At 33.8% G+C, this 16931-nt stretch overlaps 4 protein-coding genes across 5 annotated transcripts; 3 read left to right on the forward strand and 1 right to left on the reverse strand.

Annotated features, from left to right (window-relative positions):
- The first annotated feature begins 3843 nt into the window (after positions 1-3843).
- Positions 3844-5883, forward strand: ALS3 (aluminum sensitive 3). The gene is made up of 3 exons (XM_011079106.3): positions 3844-4170; positions 4853-5098; positions 5257-5883. Exons 1-3 carry the CDS (start codon positions 3937-3939, stop codon positions 5575-5577), a joined length of 801 nt encoding a protein of 266 aa, XP_011077408.2. The 5' UTR covers positions 3844-3936; the 3' UTR covers positions 5578-5883.
- Positions 5884-6780: 897 nt separating this feature from the next.
- LOC105161426 (uncharacterized) lies at positions 6781-9584 on the forward strand. The gene is made up of 4 exons (XM_011079107.3): positions 6781-7114; positions 7711-7886; positions 8637-8835; positions 9328-9584. The coding sequence occupies exons 1-4, from the start codon at positions 7009-7011 to the stop codon at positions 9555-9557; spliced, it is 711 nt and encodes a 236-aa protein (XP_011077409.2). The 5' UTR covers positions 6781-7008; the 3' UTR covers positions 9558-9584.
- Positions 9585-9727: 143 nt separating this feature from the next.
- Positions 9728-11149, reverse strand: LOC105161428 (zinc/iron-chelating domain protein). Of its 2 annotated transcripts, none has more exons than XM_088880263.1 (4): positions 10783-11149; positions 10520-10598; positions 10036-10123; positions 9728-9892 (listed from the first exon to the last, which is right to left on the reverse strand). In XM_088880263.1, exons 1-4 carry the CDS (start codon positions 11047-11049, stop codon positions 9802-9804), a joined length of 525 nt encoding a protein of 174 aa, XP_088736389.1. In that variant the 5' UTR covers positions 11050-11149; the 3' UTR covers positions 9728-9801. The 2 variants fall into 2 exon arrangements, with proteins under 2 accessions (XP_088736389.1, XP_011077410.1); XM_011079108.3 differs by having other exon boundaries at positions 9728-9932; positions 10783-11141.
- Positions 11150-11718: 569 nt separating this feature from the next.
- On the forward strand, positions 11719-12412 carry LOC105161490 (uncharacterized). The gene has a single exon (XM_011079187.2). The coding sequence runs from the start codon at positions 11825-11827 to the stop codon at positions 12257-12259; it is 435 nt and encodes a 144-aa protein (XP_011077489.2). The 5' UTR covers positions 11719-11824; the 3' UTR covers positions 12260-12412.
- Positions 12413-16931: the final 4519 nt, after the last annotated feature.

Here is a 16931-nt window from a genome sequence, read left to right on the forward strand (position 1 = left end):
TTGCAATTAATATAGAACATTTATGTACATCATTAGCCCTCAAATGAGGTTTTGTCAAGAAAAGACAACTCTATACAGAATGGAGGTTTAGGGACTTACAAGCCGCTCAATTTTTTTATATGCACTAAATGTGGGATGCTTGCCTATATCACTAGTATTATCTTTTGTTGTAATATTATGTATTGGTATTAGCTTTTTAAATACAATAACTTTAATGGTATAATAATTATTTCTATAACTTGTCATTTGTCCATTTAAGTTAAAAATGCTGATTCCTCAATCAAGTTGTCTTTATTTATTGCATTGCTCCACCCCTACTTCCTTTCATAATATTAATTAAGCTGAACGTACAAAGTTTTTGGCAGGTTCTCAACAGCTAATTCTTTATTTCACAAGGAAATGAAAACTCGTTTTCAGAATATTGTGTAAATTTATGCTGAAAAATTAAAAATTTGTTGGTCATTATCAAAGATCTATCCTTTCATACGCCTGTCCCCACCTGCATTGGATTCCGACATTATTTTATGCTCAAAATCAGACAATTATTACAAAAATGTCTTTATGAATTATGCTTTATTTAATTCGACTCTTATTTATTATTCCGTCCGCCGTCAAAATCTTGTAATCTAGCAATGTGTTTGAATATTCAAGTGTTTTCACCTCAAATATTTTATAAAAAAATCATATCATCAAGCACTTATAATTACATGATCGAAAATTACATTAAATTCCAATTTCCAAATAATGTAAATCTTTATGGCAGTTTCAGTTGAGAGAATCATTGGGGGTGGGGGGGCTCGTACTGGGCAGTTGAGATTCTTTAGAAGTTTGAGAAAAACTATGTAGGGCTGAATTGAACCTGTCCAGATGTGATAAGGCCAGTACTCATTTTGATAAGCGTATTGCCAAAATCCCTCTCTAATTTACTCTTTTCTATGGCTCACCTGACTTAAGCTTTTTTCTTTTTTTTTTTTTTCCAAACAAGCCCTACCATCATGTCCATTGCCATGCCAACTCATGTATAAAAAGATATACATAAAAATACTAAATAAGGGACAGAATTAAAAATTTATACAATATTCTTTGCTAACATTAGTATTTTTCGTTCAAATCATAACTAAAATGGGTCATGTGTAAATCGATAATTTTCGAAAAAAATATAATTGCAATTTCACATTTTTTTTTGATAAAAGTGGACTTCATTCACTCTTTTGCATTTGAACTCCAATTTGGTCCCTGCACAGCTTTCAAATCCCCATTAATTTCTTCCTATTATCATCAATTGTGTTTTAACAATCTGTTGTATAAAACCCTAATTAATGGATATCATATGACCACGTCAGAACGGACATAAATCCTAAAAAAGATCGACGACATCTCTTCTTGTTTGATTTGGTCAAATTTATATATCAACTGTTAACATGCGATAATCACATACTGTTAGGAATTGAAAATAACAAGACAGAAAAGGAATGTAACAAACATCATGCATGTGAGTGTGAGTGTGAGTGTGACCTCGTCACATGCTCTTCTTGTCTTTAATCACCACCGCACCAATTATCGCTTCTATATTCAAATCAAACAAACATAGAATTTATTTAATCACCACCGCAGCAATTATTTTAAAATAATTACATTTACATCTTTAATCTATAATTTATTTACAAAAGTTATCCCTATTTTTTTAGAAAAAAAAATTATACACGCACCCACTAGAAGCTTCAAAATTATTTACACAAACACCTCTACTTTTAAAAAAATTACACATACACCTTCCAAAATTATCAACATAATCACACAAACAATCTGTGTTTTTGCTTGTATGGGTGATTTTTGTAATTATACAAAAGATATGAATAATTAAATAAACTATAAATCATGAGGTGTAAATGTAATCATCCTACTACTTTTCATATTATTATGCGCGTGCATAATATTACACCCACTATAAAAAAATGCCGGATTTGGGGCGGGCGGGTTTAGGAATAGTTTTCTCGTCATTTGACACAATTCGAATTGAAAAAATTATTTTAGACCAGATTTTGGAACGGTTTGTGAAATGTCGCTGCAGACGATGTTACTAATGCTTAGGAATGGTTGGCGACTAACCTTTCCAATTTGGAACAGACATTGCAACACAATGATAGTGATTGTTTCTAATGTTGTGAACTTTCAATCAGAATTATTGTCTTTTTCAGTTTCGTAATCCTTGTCAAAGCTATTTTTGTCAGATTCGTCATCATATTCACCATTTGGAGGTCGGGATGTACCTGCTCCTTATTGATTTGCAACAGAAAGATCAAGGATTGAAACTGTTTTAGGATCATAGATTAGAACAATTCTTTTATCAGTTGAATTATAGTCGTTGTACTCTATCTGGAATGGTCTGAGTAATACAATATTAATAATACACAAAAATTGTTCCAAGTTGGAACATATTGTGCAACGGTCTTGGTAACACAACAGTTTTCAATTAAAAATCCAACTTATGAACAGTTTTCATAATATTAGACCATACAGACACTAAAATCATTCCAAATTGCGCTTCATTTTGAAATTCATTTATTAACTATCTTTTTTTTTTTATATTAATTGTCTCACATATAGGAACGGTCAACTCAAGATCATCCCTAATTTTATTAATGTGTTCCATACGACTTCCAATTTATTATCATTACAAATTTGGAACAATTTTAGGAATAGACATTGTAACTGCTATTTTGAAATACCATTTGAAATTATTTTTTCGTACAAAAGAAATTAGACATAAAAAATGTGGATCATGACATCATCAATAACTTTTTGTTCCTCTTGAGTTCTAATGCCCGTTCTAATATGGCATGGGCGTTAAACGATTGCGGATCTGCGTCAAATCCCATTTTTTTTTTCTTGGGTGACCTTGTAAATTCTTTAATGATGGCCCAAAACTTCTATATATTCAAAGAAATATATATTTATATACATTTCATAAATAAAAACATACTAAATTATTCCAACTACTACTTTTATATGATTTGATAAGAGTCCATGATATATCAAAATTGTTCAATAATTACGAAATTAACTTTACAGCAGAGGTCTATAATCAAGAAATCTCATTATTATCTAGATATTTATTTACTTTATAAAAACTTATTATAATTTATCCTATAAATAAGTAGAGGGTATGAATTTAGGTAATTGGAGTGGGGTAATGATGAAATCCTCAAGATTCCGATGACTAAGCTGGGACCCACAATCGCACTTTAGGCCAGGAAGTACCCATTCGTATTCGGTCGTACGTACCCTCCCTCCGCACTGCGCTGCACATAAATCCAATCGATTTATCAATCCAATCCAGAAAGCATCAGCTTCCGAATAATAACTCCACGGGTTCTTATCAAAAGTTCATCTTCACCAGGGGAAGGTCTCTTCTGCCTCCACACGAATATAACCATTTTAGTTTCAATTCTTTGTTAATGTCCGTGTTTTATTTTTTCTAAATTCTGATCAAATGGTGTTAGATGTAAACACTAAAATTTGAGAGAGATGTAACTATAATTTTAAAATTTTTAGGGAATAGAATAATTTTATATTTTTAAAAAGAATTTTTAGTATAATTAATTCTATATATTAAATAAAATAGGAATTACAATGTTATTTTATAATAATAATAATAAAAAAAATATTTATTATTTGAATAGTAGATATCACTATAATAGTAAAAAGATTAGTGAGTAGTGACTCGAAATTATTGGTATAATTATTTAAATAATGAAAGTGGTTTTACAATTTGATGTTAATTGAGGGGTTCAGATGCAATTTGTTAAATTTTATTATTATAAATGACGCATGTACCTTATATCGTACCTCGAGTTTCAGACTTTCAGTTGATTTAGTTAAAGCTAAAACCTTCCTGCATTAACAACCTTTTGTCGAGGCATACCTGCTGCAGCCATGGACTGGGCGTGGCTGGTGGAGTTCTTGAAGGGTATGATCAAGCCCACGGCGGCGCTGGCGGTGGTGGCGATGGCAATCTTCCTCTCGTACCTTCAGAAGCTGGGCCTGGAGGCTGAGATGGCTTATTCCATTTTCAGGGCTTTTCTTCAACTCTCCATCATTGGGTTTGTTCTGCAGTTCATATTCAACCAAAAGAACGCTGTTTGGATTGTTATGGCTTATCTTTTCATGGTATGTGTGTGTATTTGTGTTTGTTTTCGTATAATTTGGTCAATTGCCCCTTTCAATTCCTATTCTGCCATCGGTCTGTCGACTTAGATTTACCAGAAACGGCTGTTTTTCACTCATTCGGACAGCAGTTTACAACTTTTGATGCTAGTAAACATAAGTTTTATTTTATATTTGGTTTCGACACCGATCACCTCAGGCGGCAGGCAATATATCAGAAGCCAGAGGGAGAGATTTCTAGTTTTTGCATGTTTTCTTGCAGTTGTTGTTGCTGAATTTTCGGACAGGTCTCATCTGTTATTCTTATCAATCATAGTCTAAGTTTTGTTTCTGAAAGAATAGCAAATGTTTTGATCAAATGGAGATGACGTGCTTAACTCAGTACAGGTATATTTCATACAACATGTTAAACAATTGCTGTCGTCGTTTAACGTTTCTTGCACTCCTTAGGAAGAGAGATGAATTTGTCTGAATTTTTCAATTCTGACTTGTGGTAGAGGAAAATTTTCTTACTTGGTGTGTAGGCTGACAGAGCACAGTTGAAATTTTCTGTTTCTTGCATCAATGGTTTAATAAACTAAGAATTCAGCTTCAGCTATACACTAGACAAGGACCAACTCTGTTTCTTAAACATTAAAAAAGGAAGAGTGGGCTTTATTTGATCTCTTTGTTTGTGGTCGAATAGGTGTCTATTGCTGGTTATACAGCTGGACAACGAGCCAAACACATACCAAGAGGGAAGTATGTGGCGGGAGTGTCGATTCTGGCAGGAACGTCGATTACTATGGTTATGTTGGTGGTTCTGAGTGTTTTCCCCTTCACTCCGAGGTACATCATCCCCGTTGCAGGGATGATGGTCGGCAATGCAATGACGGTCACCGGTGTTACGATGAAAAAGCTCCGGGACGACATCAAGATTCAGATGAGCCTGGTATATACATCAATTCCTTGCAAAACGATCATTCTAGGAGAAACGGCTTCTTGTTTGTCCTAAATCTTTCCCCCTGTCATGAGATCTTCATCATTTCTATTTTAACTAGTTCTTGATGGAGCCCTTTACTAATCTGCTGTTCTGATACCATTTTGTAGGTAGAGACAGCACTTGCTCTCGGGGCAACACCTCGTCAGGCAACGCTGCAACAGGTGAAACGGGCACTCGTGATTGCACTCTCTCCCGTTCTGGACAATGCCAAGACCGTTGGACTAATTTCACTTCCGGGTGCAATGACGGGCCTTATAATGGGCGGAGCATCGCCCCTGGAGGCCATCCAGCTCCAGATCGTGGTGATGAACATGCTCATCGGGGCATCCACAGTTAGCAGCATCATGTCCACATATCTATGCTGGCCTTCGTTCTTCACCAAGGCTTACCAGTTGGAAACAAAGGTGTTCTCTTCCGACTCAAGTTAGGAGTAGAGAACTTTCTGTAACATGGAAAAGGGACGTATTGACAGAAAGCTAAAGTTTATCCACAACAGTGAAGTATTCGTTTCACTGGTTTCTCTGCTATGTGAATGCCTTTTTCTTGCTACACTTGTACCCTGCTTGATTGCAGAAATAAGCATAAGGGAAAACAGAACAACTCAGCCAACAAGTTCTCTAAAATCCAGTCTACCGATTGGATTTTCTGTTGTATCTTTTATTTCATTCAACATATATATGCCACATCGTGTGTATATAATATTTTCTAAATTAAAATATATGACGTCATCCTTATATATGTGGCATATGAATATTCAATAGAGCAGAAGATGCAATAGAGTTTGTAACAGAAAATCTAATCCGTCCACTCCACCTATTTAATTAATTATTGCTTTTTGTTTAAGGAAGACAAAAGTTGGTTCACAACTCTCTGAACACTTGAATTCCAAATTTATGCTAGCCGGCTTGACCGTTCCTTTACTGTTATTTTTCTATCTATGGTTGCGGATTTGCTCTGTGGTCGACAGATTGAATTTTCTATTTCGAGTTTAATTCTATCTTGTATTCAATTTTAACATATGCATACTATGAGTATAAAATATTTTCTAAATAGAACGGACAATTTTAACATTTACAACTCCTGATATATATTTTATTTACACAAATAATCCACTTCTTTTTTGCGTAATTATAGAAATCACCATGGCAGTCAAAAATAGGATAATTTGTGTAATGTTGGGTGTATATGTAATTTTTAGAAAAATATTGATGATTTATATTAACGTTTCTGATGGGTGTATGTGTAACTTTTCAAAAGTCAACGGTGGGTTATATAAATAGACCATAGGTTAGGATATAATATGATTATTTTAAATAAAATACATAATGTCATCTTTATATAAGTGGAATGTATATATTAAATGGAACAAAAAATGCAACATAATTTAGAATAGAAAATTGAATGCGATCATCTATTCTCCAAAAATAAAGGTAGATGAAAGAATTAAAATTCAGTTCTCAAACTCAACTTATATAACGAAAAAATTGACGATAATAATAATAATATAATCTAAATCATTGTTTTAAAAAAAAATCTAAATCGAGTAAAAGAGTAAATCTGGAATTAAAAATAAATAAATAAATAATGATAATAACAATAATGAAAATTTCAGAAGTGAATAGAGATTTACACCGTTGTCTTTCTTCATTTTTTCTTTGTTTATTTTGGGAAATACCCAACTAACTGGAAAATTCTCACTAACCGTCTCCAACTGAATCCTTGTGCGGTACAACCTTGACTGCGAAGCGCACAACCTTAAACAAAAGCGACAGTTGTTCACGCGCGAACCTCAGCTCTCTTCTTCCGATTCGATCCCATTGAACTGATTACGTTTTCTAATCTTACTCATTGATCGGAATATGGGGGCGGCGAAGGTGAAAGGTACGAGGATACGCCGACGTTCGGCGCCGAGGGTTCCGTATCTATGTTTGTTCTCATGCACGATTCTTCTCAGCTACTCTCCAGGTAAAGATTTTGCCCATTCTGTTAATATGCGAGGGAGTTTCACGCGAAATTTTCATCTGATTGTGTTTGTCTTTGGAGATGATTAATGATATCTTGTTGAATTACAATGCATTGGATTTGTAGAGGTGTAATTATGGCGTTTCTGTCTTTGCTTGTAAAATGTAAGTTTTGTTTAATCTTTTTGTCGTGCACTTGGTGGAAACGCATTGCTGATAAAGGAATCAATTTTTGAGTTATGAAATTTTATTTGTGAATTAGAGAGATTTTCTTTATTCTCTTTTTGTTTTTTGTCTGAGGAAACATATACAGACTTATCATTCATTACATCCAAACAATTACAATGCTCAGAACATGAAGATATCAAATACTAATGTAAGAAATTATCAAATAAGTAGACTAATATATACATTATTCGGGTTCAAACGCAAGAACTCTTGGTTTTGGGGCCTTGTTGAGTAAAGATATATGGAGATGTTTTCTTCCTTAGGTTGAAATGTGAATGGAAAAGGTATAAATGCTATTTTTAATTCTTCTGAAGTTATGCTTGTGACTTGTTGGTACGTTTCTTATCTGCTTATTTTTTCCCCTGCCAACAGTGCTAATATCAGCTGCAGTCGTTACACTTGATTCTATTTTGATATACAAAACCCATGATTGGCTTCCAGCCAAGAAGACAGTTTCCTTTCAATGTAAAGGGGAGCATTCAATAGTTTTACCAGATGTGAAAGAAAAGCATGTCCTGTATACCTTCAAAGGTGAAGAATCTTGGCAGGTAATGGCCTATGATTGTCCATATTCAAATTGCTAATTGTTTAGCCTTTGGTATGGTGTTTCTAAGTGTAAAAGTCATAGGCATGCTTTTCACATTTGATGCCTCAGTTGATTTTTACAATATTGTATTTCCTCCGGAAAATTGGAGTCCATGGAGTCCACAGAGTGATTGTATCTGAAATATTTTTGCTCTGTTATCACTTACTGTAATTTGTTGTAGAACTAGAAAGCTTGAAGTATCTCTTACTTAGTACATACATTTGGAGGGTTCTCATGACCATCAGCTTGGACAGCGTTCTTGTTTTCCCCAATTAGCTAATGCTTTTATTTTCTCCCGCTAAATGTAATCGCTTGTTTCTTTCCTGCAGTTTCGTAATGCTTGATCATCTGTCCTTTGAAAGGAATCATCTTACTGCTTCAAAAGTTGTTTGCTCCTTCCATCCTCTATCAACAGCTGTTCATTCTATAGTTGCCAAATATCTATTGTTCCGGAAGTAGCATTAAGTTAAACTAAAGGATTTCTTCCTCAAGAGTTTTGGTGACTCAGAATATTACACAAGTATCTAACTAGTGTTCTTGTCTCCTATTTGGTTGCCATGATAAGCTGTTGGTGACTTGTTCCGCCAATTAGTATTTGGTGGTTGTTTGATAATTGGCTATTCCAGAAACTCAATGATATTTAGCTTTTCTATCTGTTGCATCTGGAGTAAAACCTTAAATGGTGATGATAAAATTCTTTCATTTATTCCAGCCTCTAACAGAACTTAAAGATATAAAGTGCAAGCGTTGTGGATTCTATGAGAAGGATGCCATCACTACAATGACTCCATTTGATGAATGGGAATTTTGTGCATCTGATTTCACGAGGTCTGATGGCAAATATGTTCATCTCAAGGAAAAGGAGATTAATGCTACATTTCTATGTCCAGAATGTGTCTCTCTTGCAAATGGTGAGTCTTTATTTCATCTTTCTCCTCGTCTCTCATTTTGATAACCTGAATTAGGGCTTTATATGTTGTTCCTGCATTTGCTAACGATTTATTAGGCTTGTGGCATAAGGGCATCTCAATTTATATAAGATGTGGTTTTAAATATTCATATAGAACAACACCTTTCTTTCCAGGTGGCAATAATATCTAAAATCTAAAAGATTGTCAAAATCTCTATTTTGGAAAAATTTCTAATCCAAACTAGGAAATAACGAACTGGCCATTTTCCCCCCTTGACCCATCAGACGGGCAAATATGTTCTTTTGCCCTTTCCAACTACCTTCTCATCTAACAAATATACTAATTCCTAGTACTTTGACCATTTCATGAGGGGTATCAACATACTTATTCCTATGTTTCTTACGCCAAACATGGTTCGTGTTGTTCTACTGAATGCAGATTACGTACATCTTAAGTAAACTTATGACTATTTTACTTGTACTCATTTGACAGATGCAGAGTATTTCTCTAATGAGAAAAACTACTTCAAAGGGATGCACTGGATTGTGGTCACCATTGTCGCTGTTTTAGTCTCAGGCGTGGTAATTGCTGGCTTCATAACTGCTTATAAGTACTGGCAGAAAAGAAAGAGGCAGCAAGAACAGGCACGTTTCCTCAGACTGTTCGAAGAAGGTGACGACATTGAGGATGAATTGGGTATCGGCCCTCTTAGTTCAGTTTGAGATAATTGTACTCAATTCTTTTCACAACTTCATTTTTTCTTTTTGTATATTAAAATTGTCCACAGCAAGGGGGCAAGTTTCCTACAAAACTAGAAGCATAGGTGTGAAGCATACGAACTTCACATGTTTTGACACAGATGAAGCATACGAACTTCAAACAACTCTGCAAATGCTGAAATTTTGGAGGAATGTTGCCATTGAAACTATTCTTGCATTTTGTTTCTTTACAAGAACCATCCGTATGTCAAAGGATAAATCTAGAGACAGACCTGCAAGATTCATCATCTTGAACTGCTACTCCATACAGCATGGTTGAACTTCTCCAGCTCTTCTGACTGTGTTCCATAAACAGCTTTAATTGTGTCCACACAGCAACTGAAGTGAATGCATTACAATAACTAAATACAAATCCCAAACTGTCCGTTTCCACAATTCACGAGACCAAAAGCTTAAACTAAAAGGGTTGAGATTAGCATACCTGCAAGCCTCCTTGTTGAACTTTTTCTTGTCTATCCCGTATAATGTATCAAAAACCTCTGGCTCAACTCGGCAAAAATACGGACGCTCTACAGCCAAAAGCAAGAAACAAAAGTTGAAATATGAAAAGAGCACAATCAGGGGAAATAACATTTTTTGTTCCGTAATTTAGATTATATCCACATTTAGTTCAATTAATGACGTAATTTTCACTTTTGATCCTATAACTTCTGAAAATAGGACTTTTGGTCTCAGAACACGTTTCTGTTGGATATTCTAATACATATTCGACTTGCTTGGGACGTGGCCGTTAGGACTTTTACACATATGGTCCCATTACATTCTCCCTAAATCAAATGAACCAGTAGTCCCATATGCTTAAATGAACCAAAAACGAAAAGATGCTGAATTATGGGACAAAAAATATTATTTTCCAGCGCAATTACAACGTAAGCTCAAGGAATTGACAAAGAAAATGCATTCACCAGCATAAATGGAACACTTTCTTGAGCTCTTATCATAGTGGATGCACCACCCGTCTTCACCAACCAAGCTTTTATACAACTGAAAACAAACATCCACGTATTCAACATCTACAATACTCTCTTCACCTATACATACACAACTCAAGTGTATATATATATATATATATATATATATATATACATACAGAGGACGAATCCTTAACTGATACACACAGAACATACATAATCATGCTTATCAAGCAAGAAGGTTATGGAAGCTAGACCTGGATGTCAGAAGGGTCGTCGAAGATTTCATCAGGGGAAGGAAAAGTGGGGCCCTTGTCGAGCTTGCAGCAAGCTCCACAGTTCTGTACGCACTGCCACACAGGATCTTTCTTCTTGCCGCCGAACCCCTGCGTGGCGATTGTGGTCGGCTTCTGGCGTTGGGTTCTCTTCGGAGTCTGCGAGGGTGGCCTCTTGCTCGCCGCCGCTCGCACGGCAGCAAAACACGGTGGGGACTGAGCTGCCACCACCACCGCCGCCTGTAACATTTATGGAAAACCGGACTAATCAGTGACGGGAATTTCAATGGTCAGAAACTGAGAAGTTAGGATTTAGGCTCAAAGTGGATAAAATCTTGATTTGGACCCATGGCCCATTAAATCAAAACTGAGCAGCACTATAAAGGCCCAACACAGAGAAGATCTTGGGTGTGTGGCTCAGTTGGATTAAACTGAATTTAAGTAAGTTGAATGAGTGACGTCACAGTAGGCGCCTGGTGATGCCGCTTATATGATTTTATACCCACATAAAAATACCCATCATTAGATTATATGTGATATTATCATCACGTGAAATGCAACTATTCACACAGATTTTGTGTCTGTAAAGAATAATATGACCCATTGAAATTTATTAATTTAAATAAATACGATTTACACTCACTCTTCTCTGCAAATATTAATTCAAGGTCTTGAAGCTTTTATTTCAAAATTTAATTATCAATCAATTTATTTAACTTTTAATTGATAATTTATTTTAAAATATTATGATATCAACACCAACGATCATATTCATAGATACAAGAAATGAGTTCCATTAATACTTTGAAAATATTAAAATGGTAGATCTTTGAGATAAGAATGTGGACTAAAATACTCTCAAGTATAGGAAATAATTAAGGGGGAAAAAAAAGAAAAGAAGCCAAACTCTTTAATTAATGCTAAGCAAGTAGTATATAATATTGAACACTTTCACATTTCTACACTTCTTCTTCGCTCTTTCAAATCCAAATATATTCTTATTTCAAGATTTGTATAAGAATAAATGAGCAGAATCTGCATATCGGACTGTGTGAATGACGCGAGAACTCCGGTCAGGGCCAATTATGTCAACCTCTACAAGTGGCCGGAGTCCGACGCCGAGTTCGTGAAGTCCGCCGCGGACCACGGCGGAGCCCGGCTGCAGAGTAGGGTGGTGGACAGCGTTTCATGCAGGCAGATGTACCTCCGAAGCTACACGTTTTCGAGAAAGGAGACGGTGCCTGAAAGAACCATGAAATGTTTTGTCAAGGTGAGGGAGAGGGTGGTTGCCGGAAAAAAGGAGAAGGGAGATGTCCCGTGGAGGAGGAGGAACGGCGGCCGGCGGCACCGCGTTGCGCTGAGGAGAGTCAAGGAGTATTCAAGTTCGGTGTTGTCTGCCGCGTTCCGGCGGCTGTTGTTTTGCTCTGCCACCGTAGATGTTATGGATCACGGCATATAGCCTTATAGCTTATCTCGAGAAATTTAATGAGGTTTTTTTTTTTTGCTTTTCGTTTTCTGTTCTATTTTGCAATTTTTGTGATTTGATTATATTATTCTACATTATAATTGTTTGTTTGGAATATAATCTTTGTTACCTTAAGAATTGCTAATATATATGGGATAATTTTCTGAAAAAAATTACAATAATATTTTTACTCATTTTTTATATTACAGGGTCTATGTGATGCCCTTGTTATTTAATCAGTATATAATTTAATAAGGTTATGTTTGGATACATGAATTTGAATTTGAAAAAAAAAATTAAATCACTTTTCTACTAAAAGAATTTAAAATTCATCAATATTTAACAAAATATAAACCAAATTTACAACAAATCCAAAAAAAATATTACTAAAATTTTGAAATTATGAGTTCAAATTCGACAATCGAAACACAGTCTAAAATTAATAAATCACGTAATTACTTGGTGTTATCAAAGCATAATAAATTTCAGGAAGAAAAATCTGCAGGGGGTGTTACATAATTTTACCGTATTAATTAAAAAAGGAAATTAAAATAATCTTCATTATTTAATATAAAATATGTTTGGGGAACAAAAAGGCAAAAGTTCCAAAGACGCAGCAAAAGAAATTGGGATGCCCTTCCAAAGCAGACAAAAGTTTGTCCGTTGGTAGTTAAAGGAGTTACCGTATACATATTTTCATATAATTCTATTCAGCTCATCTACATAAATTATAAAAGGGACAATCACATCCTACTCAATTAAACTTTAATATAATTACATATACAATTTTTATAATTTGAAGATTTATATTTACTGTTGTTTAAGTTTATTTTTATTTAATAAATAAATTCCATCGTTACCCAAAATTTATTAAATTTGCTGATACTAATAAAAGCAAACTGGATGAAACTATATTGACCCACAATTGACTTATTAATAACTTATTGTATGTCAAACAAACTTTTTATAACTAAACTACCCTTATACACCTTCACATCTTAATGCATGTATGGAGATACTTTTTCACTTTTATGAATAAATCAGTAATAAATTTAATGAATTACATATTTGTTAGACAGAAGAAATTCGGGGGCATTAGATGTAATTTTTTAAATTATAAAATATTTATGCATAATTATACCAAACATCAGGAGAGGGTAGTGTAATCATCCCAATATATAATGTCAATTTGTTAGGTATGAGTCATATAACAAATAAAGGGCAGATGTTAGAGAGGAGCGGACGTATACACAGTGAGGAATCAGTGCGTTCTTCATTCTTGTGATTAGGTGATGGATTGGGAATTAGGCAGCAGTTAGTAATTAGTTAGTGGTTGAACAAACGACAACAACAAAAGACCAACAATTATAAGTTACATGGTTGCTTGTTCCTATAATACTATGACTCACTATATATAATAATAATAATAAAAAAGAAATATATAAGTACGAGGTGAGCATTGACGAGGGATTTGGAGTGGAATACGGAATAATTTATGAATGCATGAGTTTCAACAAAATTTGGTAGATTGAAGGTGCAGCAGAAGTAGCGTGGTCCACGTCGTTGAACTTTCCGATTTATAGCTACCAATTTATTACCTTTTTCATGGACCCATTGGGTTGGACTTCAAGTTGGGCTCGAACTCAGCTCGGGTTTGGGCTTCTGTTCTACCCTCTTCATATTAGCACAAATAGAAAATATTTTCTTACGTCACAAAAATGGGCTCAAATTATTTTTTATTATAAAAAATATATTATATTAATAATGCGAGTTGCGGATTGTCCACCAAATTTCAGCTTGGAGTCGCGTACAGGTATTTTTCTTTTTCCTTTTTTTTTCTAATTTTTTTGTATAGATTATATTTATTTCTTATACTTATTTATAATTTTAAATTTATAAATTGTAATTAATAATAACTTTGAATTTATTCTATAATATTTAATACGTAACTAAACATTTAATAACTTACTAATTATTATAGATAATAATTATATTTACTAATACTTTTTATAATTATTAATTTTAATAATTCATTAACTATAATTAATAATAATCTTAAAATTTTATTAATAAAAAAGATATGGTCAACTGTTACAAATATTATGATAATTACATATAAATGTTTAAAATGATTGCCCTGTCCCACAATTGCGTCGGTGGCGCTGGCGTCGAGGTCTTCTTATTTTCTCAACCACATCCTGTTTTGATTCATTTTGTTAATTATCATCATCATCGATATTAATATACAACCGACTTGATGTTGTTGCAAAATTGGACTCCACATGATCATCATATGCACTAAATGAGAGAAATAGAATTGGTGAAATGTTATATTATGATATATATGGTTGATTAATGTCAACGCCAATATCAATATTAACATGTGGAGAATAAGATTTTGTATGATTTGGCATATGTGAAACTGATTCAAACAAATCATCTTATTGTGGTGGTTGAGGCACATAGTAATCTTGAGGTGTATACATTATAGAATAACCCCCAACTTATTACATTCAATTGAACTAGTAGATATTCGACTACAACTTCTCCTTTATTTGTGTGATGCGAAAAGAGTATTATCATTTGTTGGTGGATTTTCTTTTGAATGCATGACGAACTCAAAATATTGTCTATTGTGGCATCTTTCTGTATGGCAACATATTGAGACCTTCCACATCTGTTGGTCTAGGTTGAGTATTTATATAAAAGGATTGTATCTGTTGAGCCTGAAATATGAAGAAAATATAAATTTCAATATAAATAAAATATTTTATATTATAAAACCTACCACATTGTCTGTCATGCATGCATCTCCAAGTTGGTACCCACTTTCCACACACCTATTAGTAGGTGATGAGACAAAACGAAACGACGTGTTATGTTATCGCACCATTCTCAATATACAGTTGAGAATCCACGACACTATTATTCATACTTCTACACATCTTGGTCGAAATCAAACATCACATATTCAAAGATGGATTGACAGCAAACGCGTCAAAGACAACAAGCCCAACAAAAAGAAGATACTTTAAGACGATTGAATGCGCCAATGCGGAGCCTTCCACGATAAATAATCTAATAGTTAATTGAAAATTTTTAAATAGTAAACTTTTAATATTATTGTTTATTACGACTAGTAAACTATTTAAATGTGTTTTAATTTAATTATCTTATTAGTTCAGATTAAAAAGTTATATTTATTATTAATTATAGTTACTAATTATTAAAATTAATAATTATAAGAAATAATAATAAATATAATTATTATTTACTATAATTAGTAGAATATTAATTGTTTAATTATTTAATAAATATTATAGAATAAATTTAAAATTGTTATTAATTACAATGTGTAAATTTAAAATTATAAATAAGTATAAGAATAAATATTATTTATATAAAAAAATTAAAAAGAAAAAAGAAAAAAGAAAAAATGGGAGTCGCGGACCAACTCAAAAATTAAAAAGAAAAAAATATTTGGTGGAGTCGCAGATATTTCTACTTGTGATGGGACTATTTAAACAATTTTTTGTTAATTATTATGAAATTAAGTATTTTGACCTGCTATTCTGTCGGATTAAAAGACAAGAGAGGCCAAAGTTACGAAAAGGTGATTTGGGCAGAACTCAATTTCAAACTCGCACAAAATCATTGATCAGGCTTCAGCAATTGCTTGAGTTTTAGGGAGTATTGAAAAGAAGTGCATTTCTTTATAACTTGTGAGCTTTTCCGCTATTTTAGTTAATAAAATTGTATTTTATATTATACTATGATGCTAAATTAATATATTTTCAATGAGAAAAAAAAGGGACGGGGACAGGGACGGCGGGGGAGAAAAAGAAGACATTAGTACGTGATATTTTGCTTGTGAAATGGCATATCATCAACCTCAAATAATGCAAAACTTACAAATCTTTGAGAATTTGAAATTTATGAGCCAACTAATGAAACATCAAGAAGTTCATACAGAATGAAGAGGTTTTTCCTAAATGTGAGCTGGCTTAGCTTTGGTTCAACACAACCATTTCATCATACAATGAATCAGAATTCATTTCATATTCCTACAGATATCATAGCCTTGCACATTCTTAAGCCAACAGCCACGTGCATAGAGCACCTAATCTGCAGATTTGTTAATGCACACAATAGAATATCAAGGAAGGATGGTTTAGCAGATTTGGAAAGGGGAAAAAGAAGCATGCATCGAGACAAATGACGAGCTTCCAGCAAATATAAGTGGTTAAGTAAGCTTCCTCCATGGCTCTACCAACAACCCACAGAATAACAAAGTAAGATTGATAACAAGTCAGGTTCAAGCAGAAGATCTCCTACAATGTTCAAGCTATCAAACAAAATATGCAGGTAGAGACGCGTCCACAGTCAAAAGCCAGCAAATTGTTCTTGCATGTTATTGGTGGTTACTTGATGCAATAATGATACAAACTTGTACAACGTAAGGATGGATTCACTGGCAAACCACAAGATTGGCATTATTGAAGAAAGGAACAAGGAGGATTAACAGCACAACTGAATAATAATTGTTTCCTGCTTAAGGAACTAATGAATTTAACAGAAATATTCAGGGACAGAAGTAACGAACTTCCAGAAATCAGTAATTGAGGAAAACTTGTACTAAGTGAACAAAGAGAAGGAACAGCGAGAG

The sequence above is a fragment of the Sesamum indicum genome, linkage group LG5 (assembly GCF_026168435.1).
Source record: "Sesamum indicum cultivar Baizhima isolate 11 linkage group LG5, ASM2616843v1, whole genome shotgun sequence".
In the NCBI taxonomy this organism is placed as follows: Eukaryota; Viridiplantae; Streptophyta; class Magnoliopsida; order Lamiales; family Pedaliaceae; genus Sesamum; species Sesamum indicum.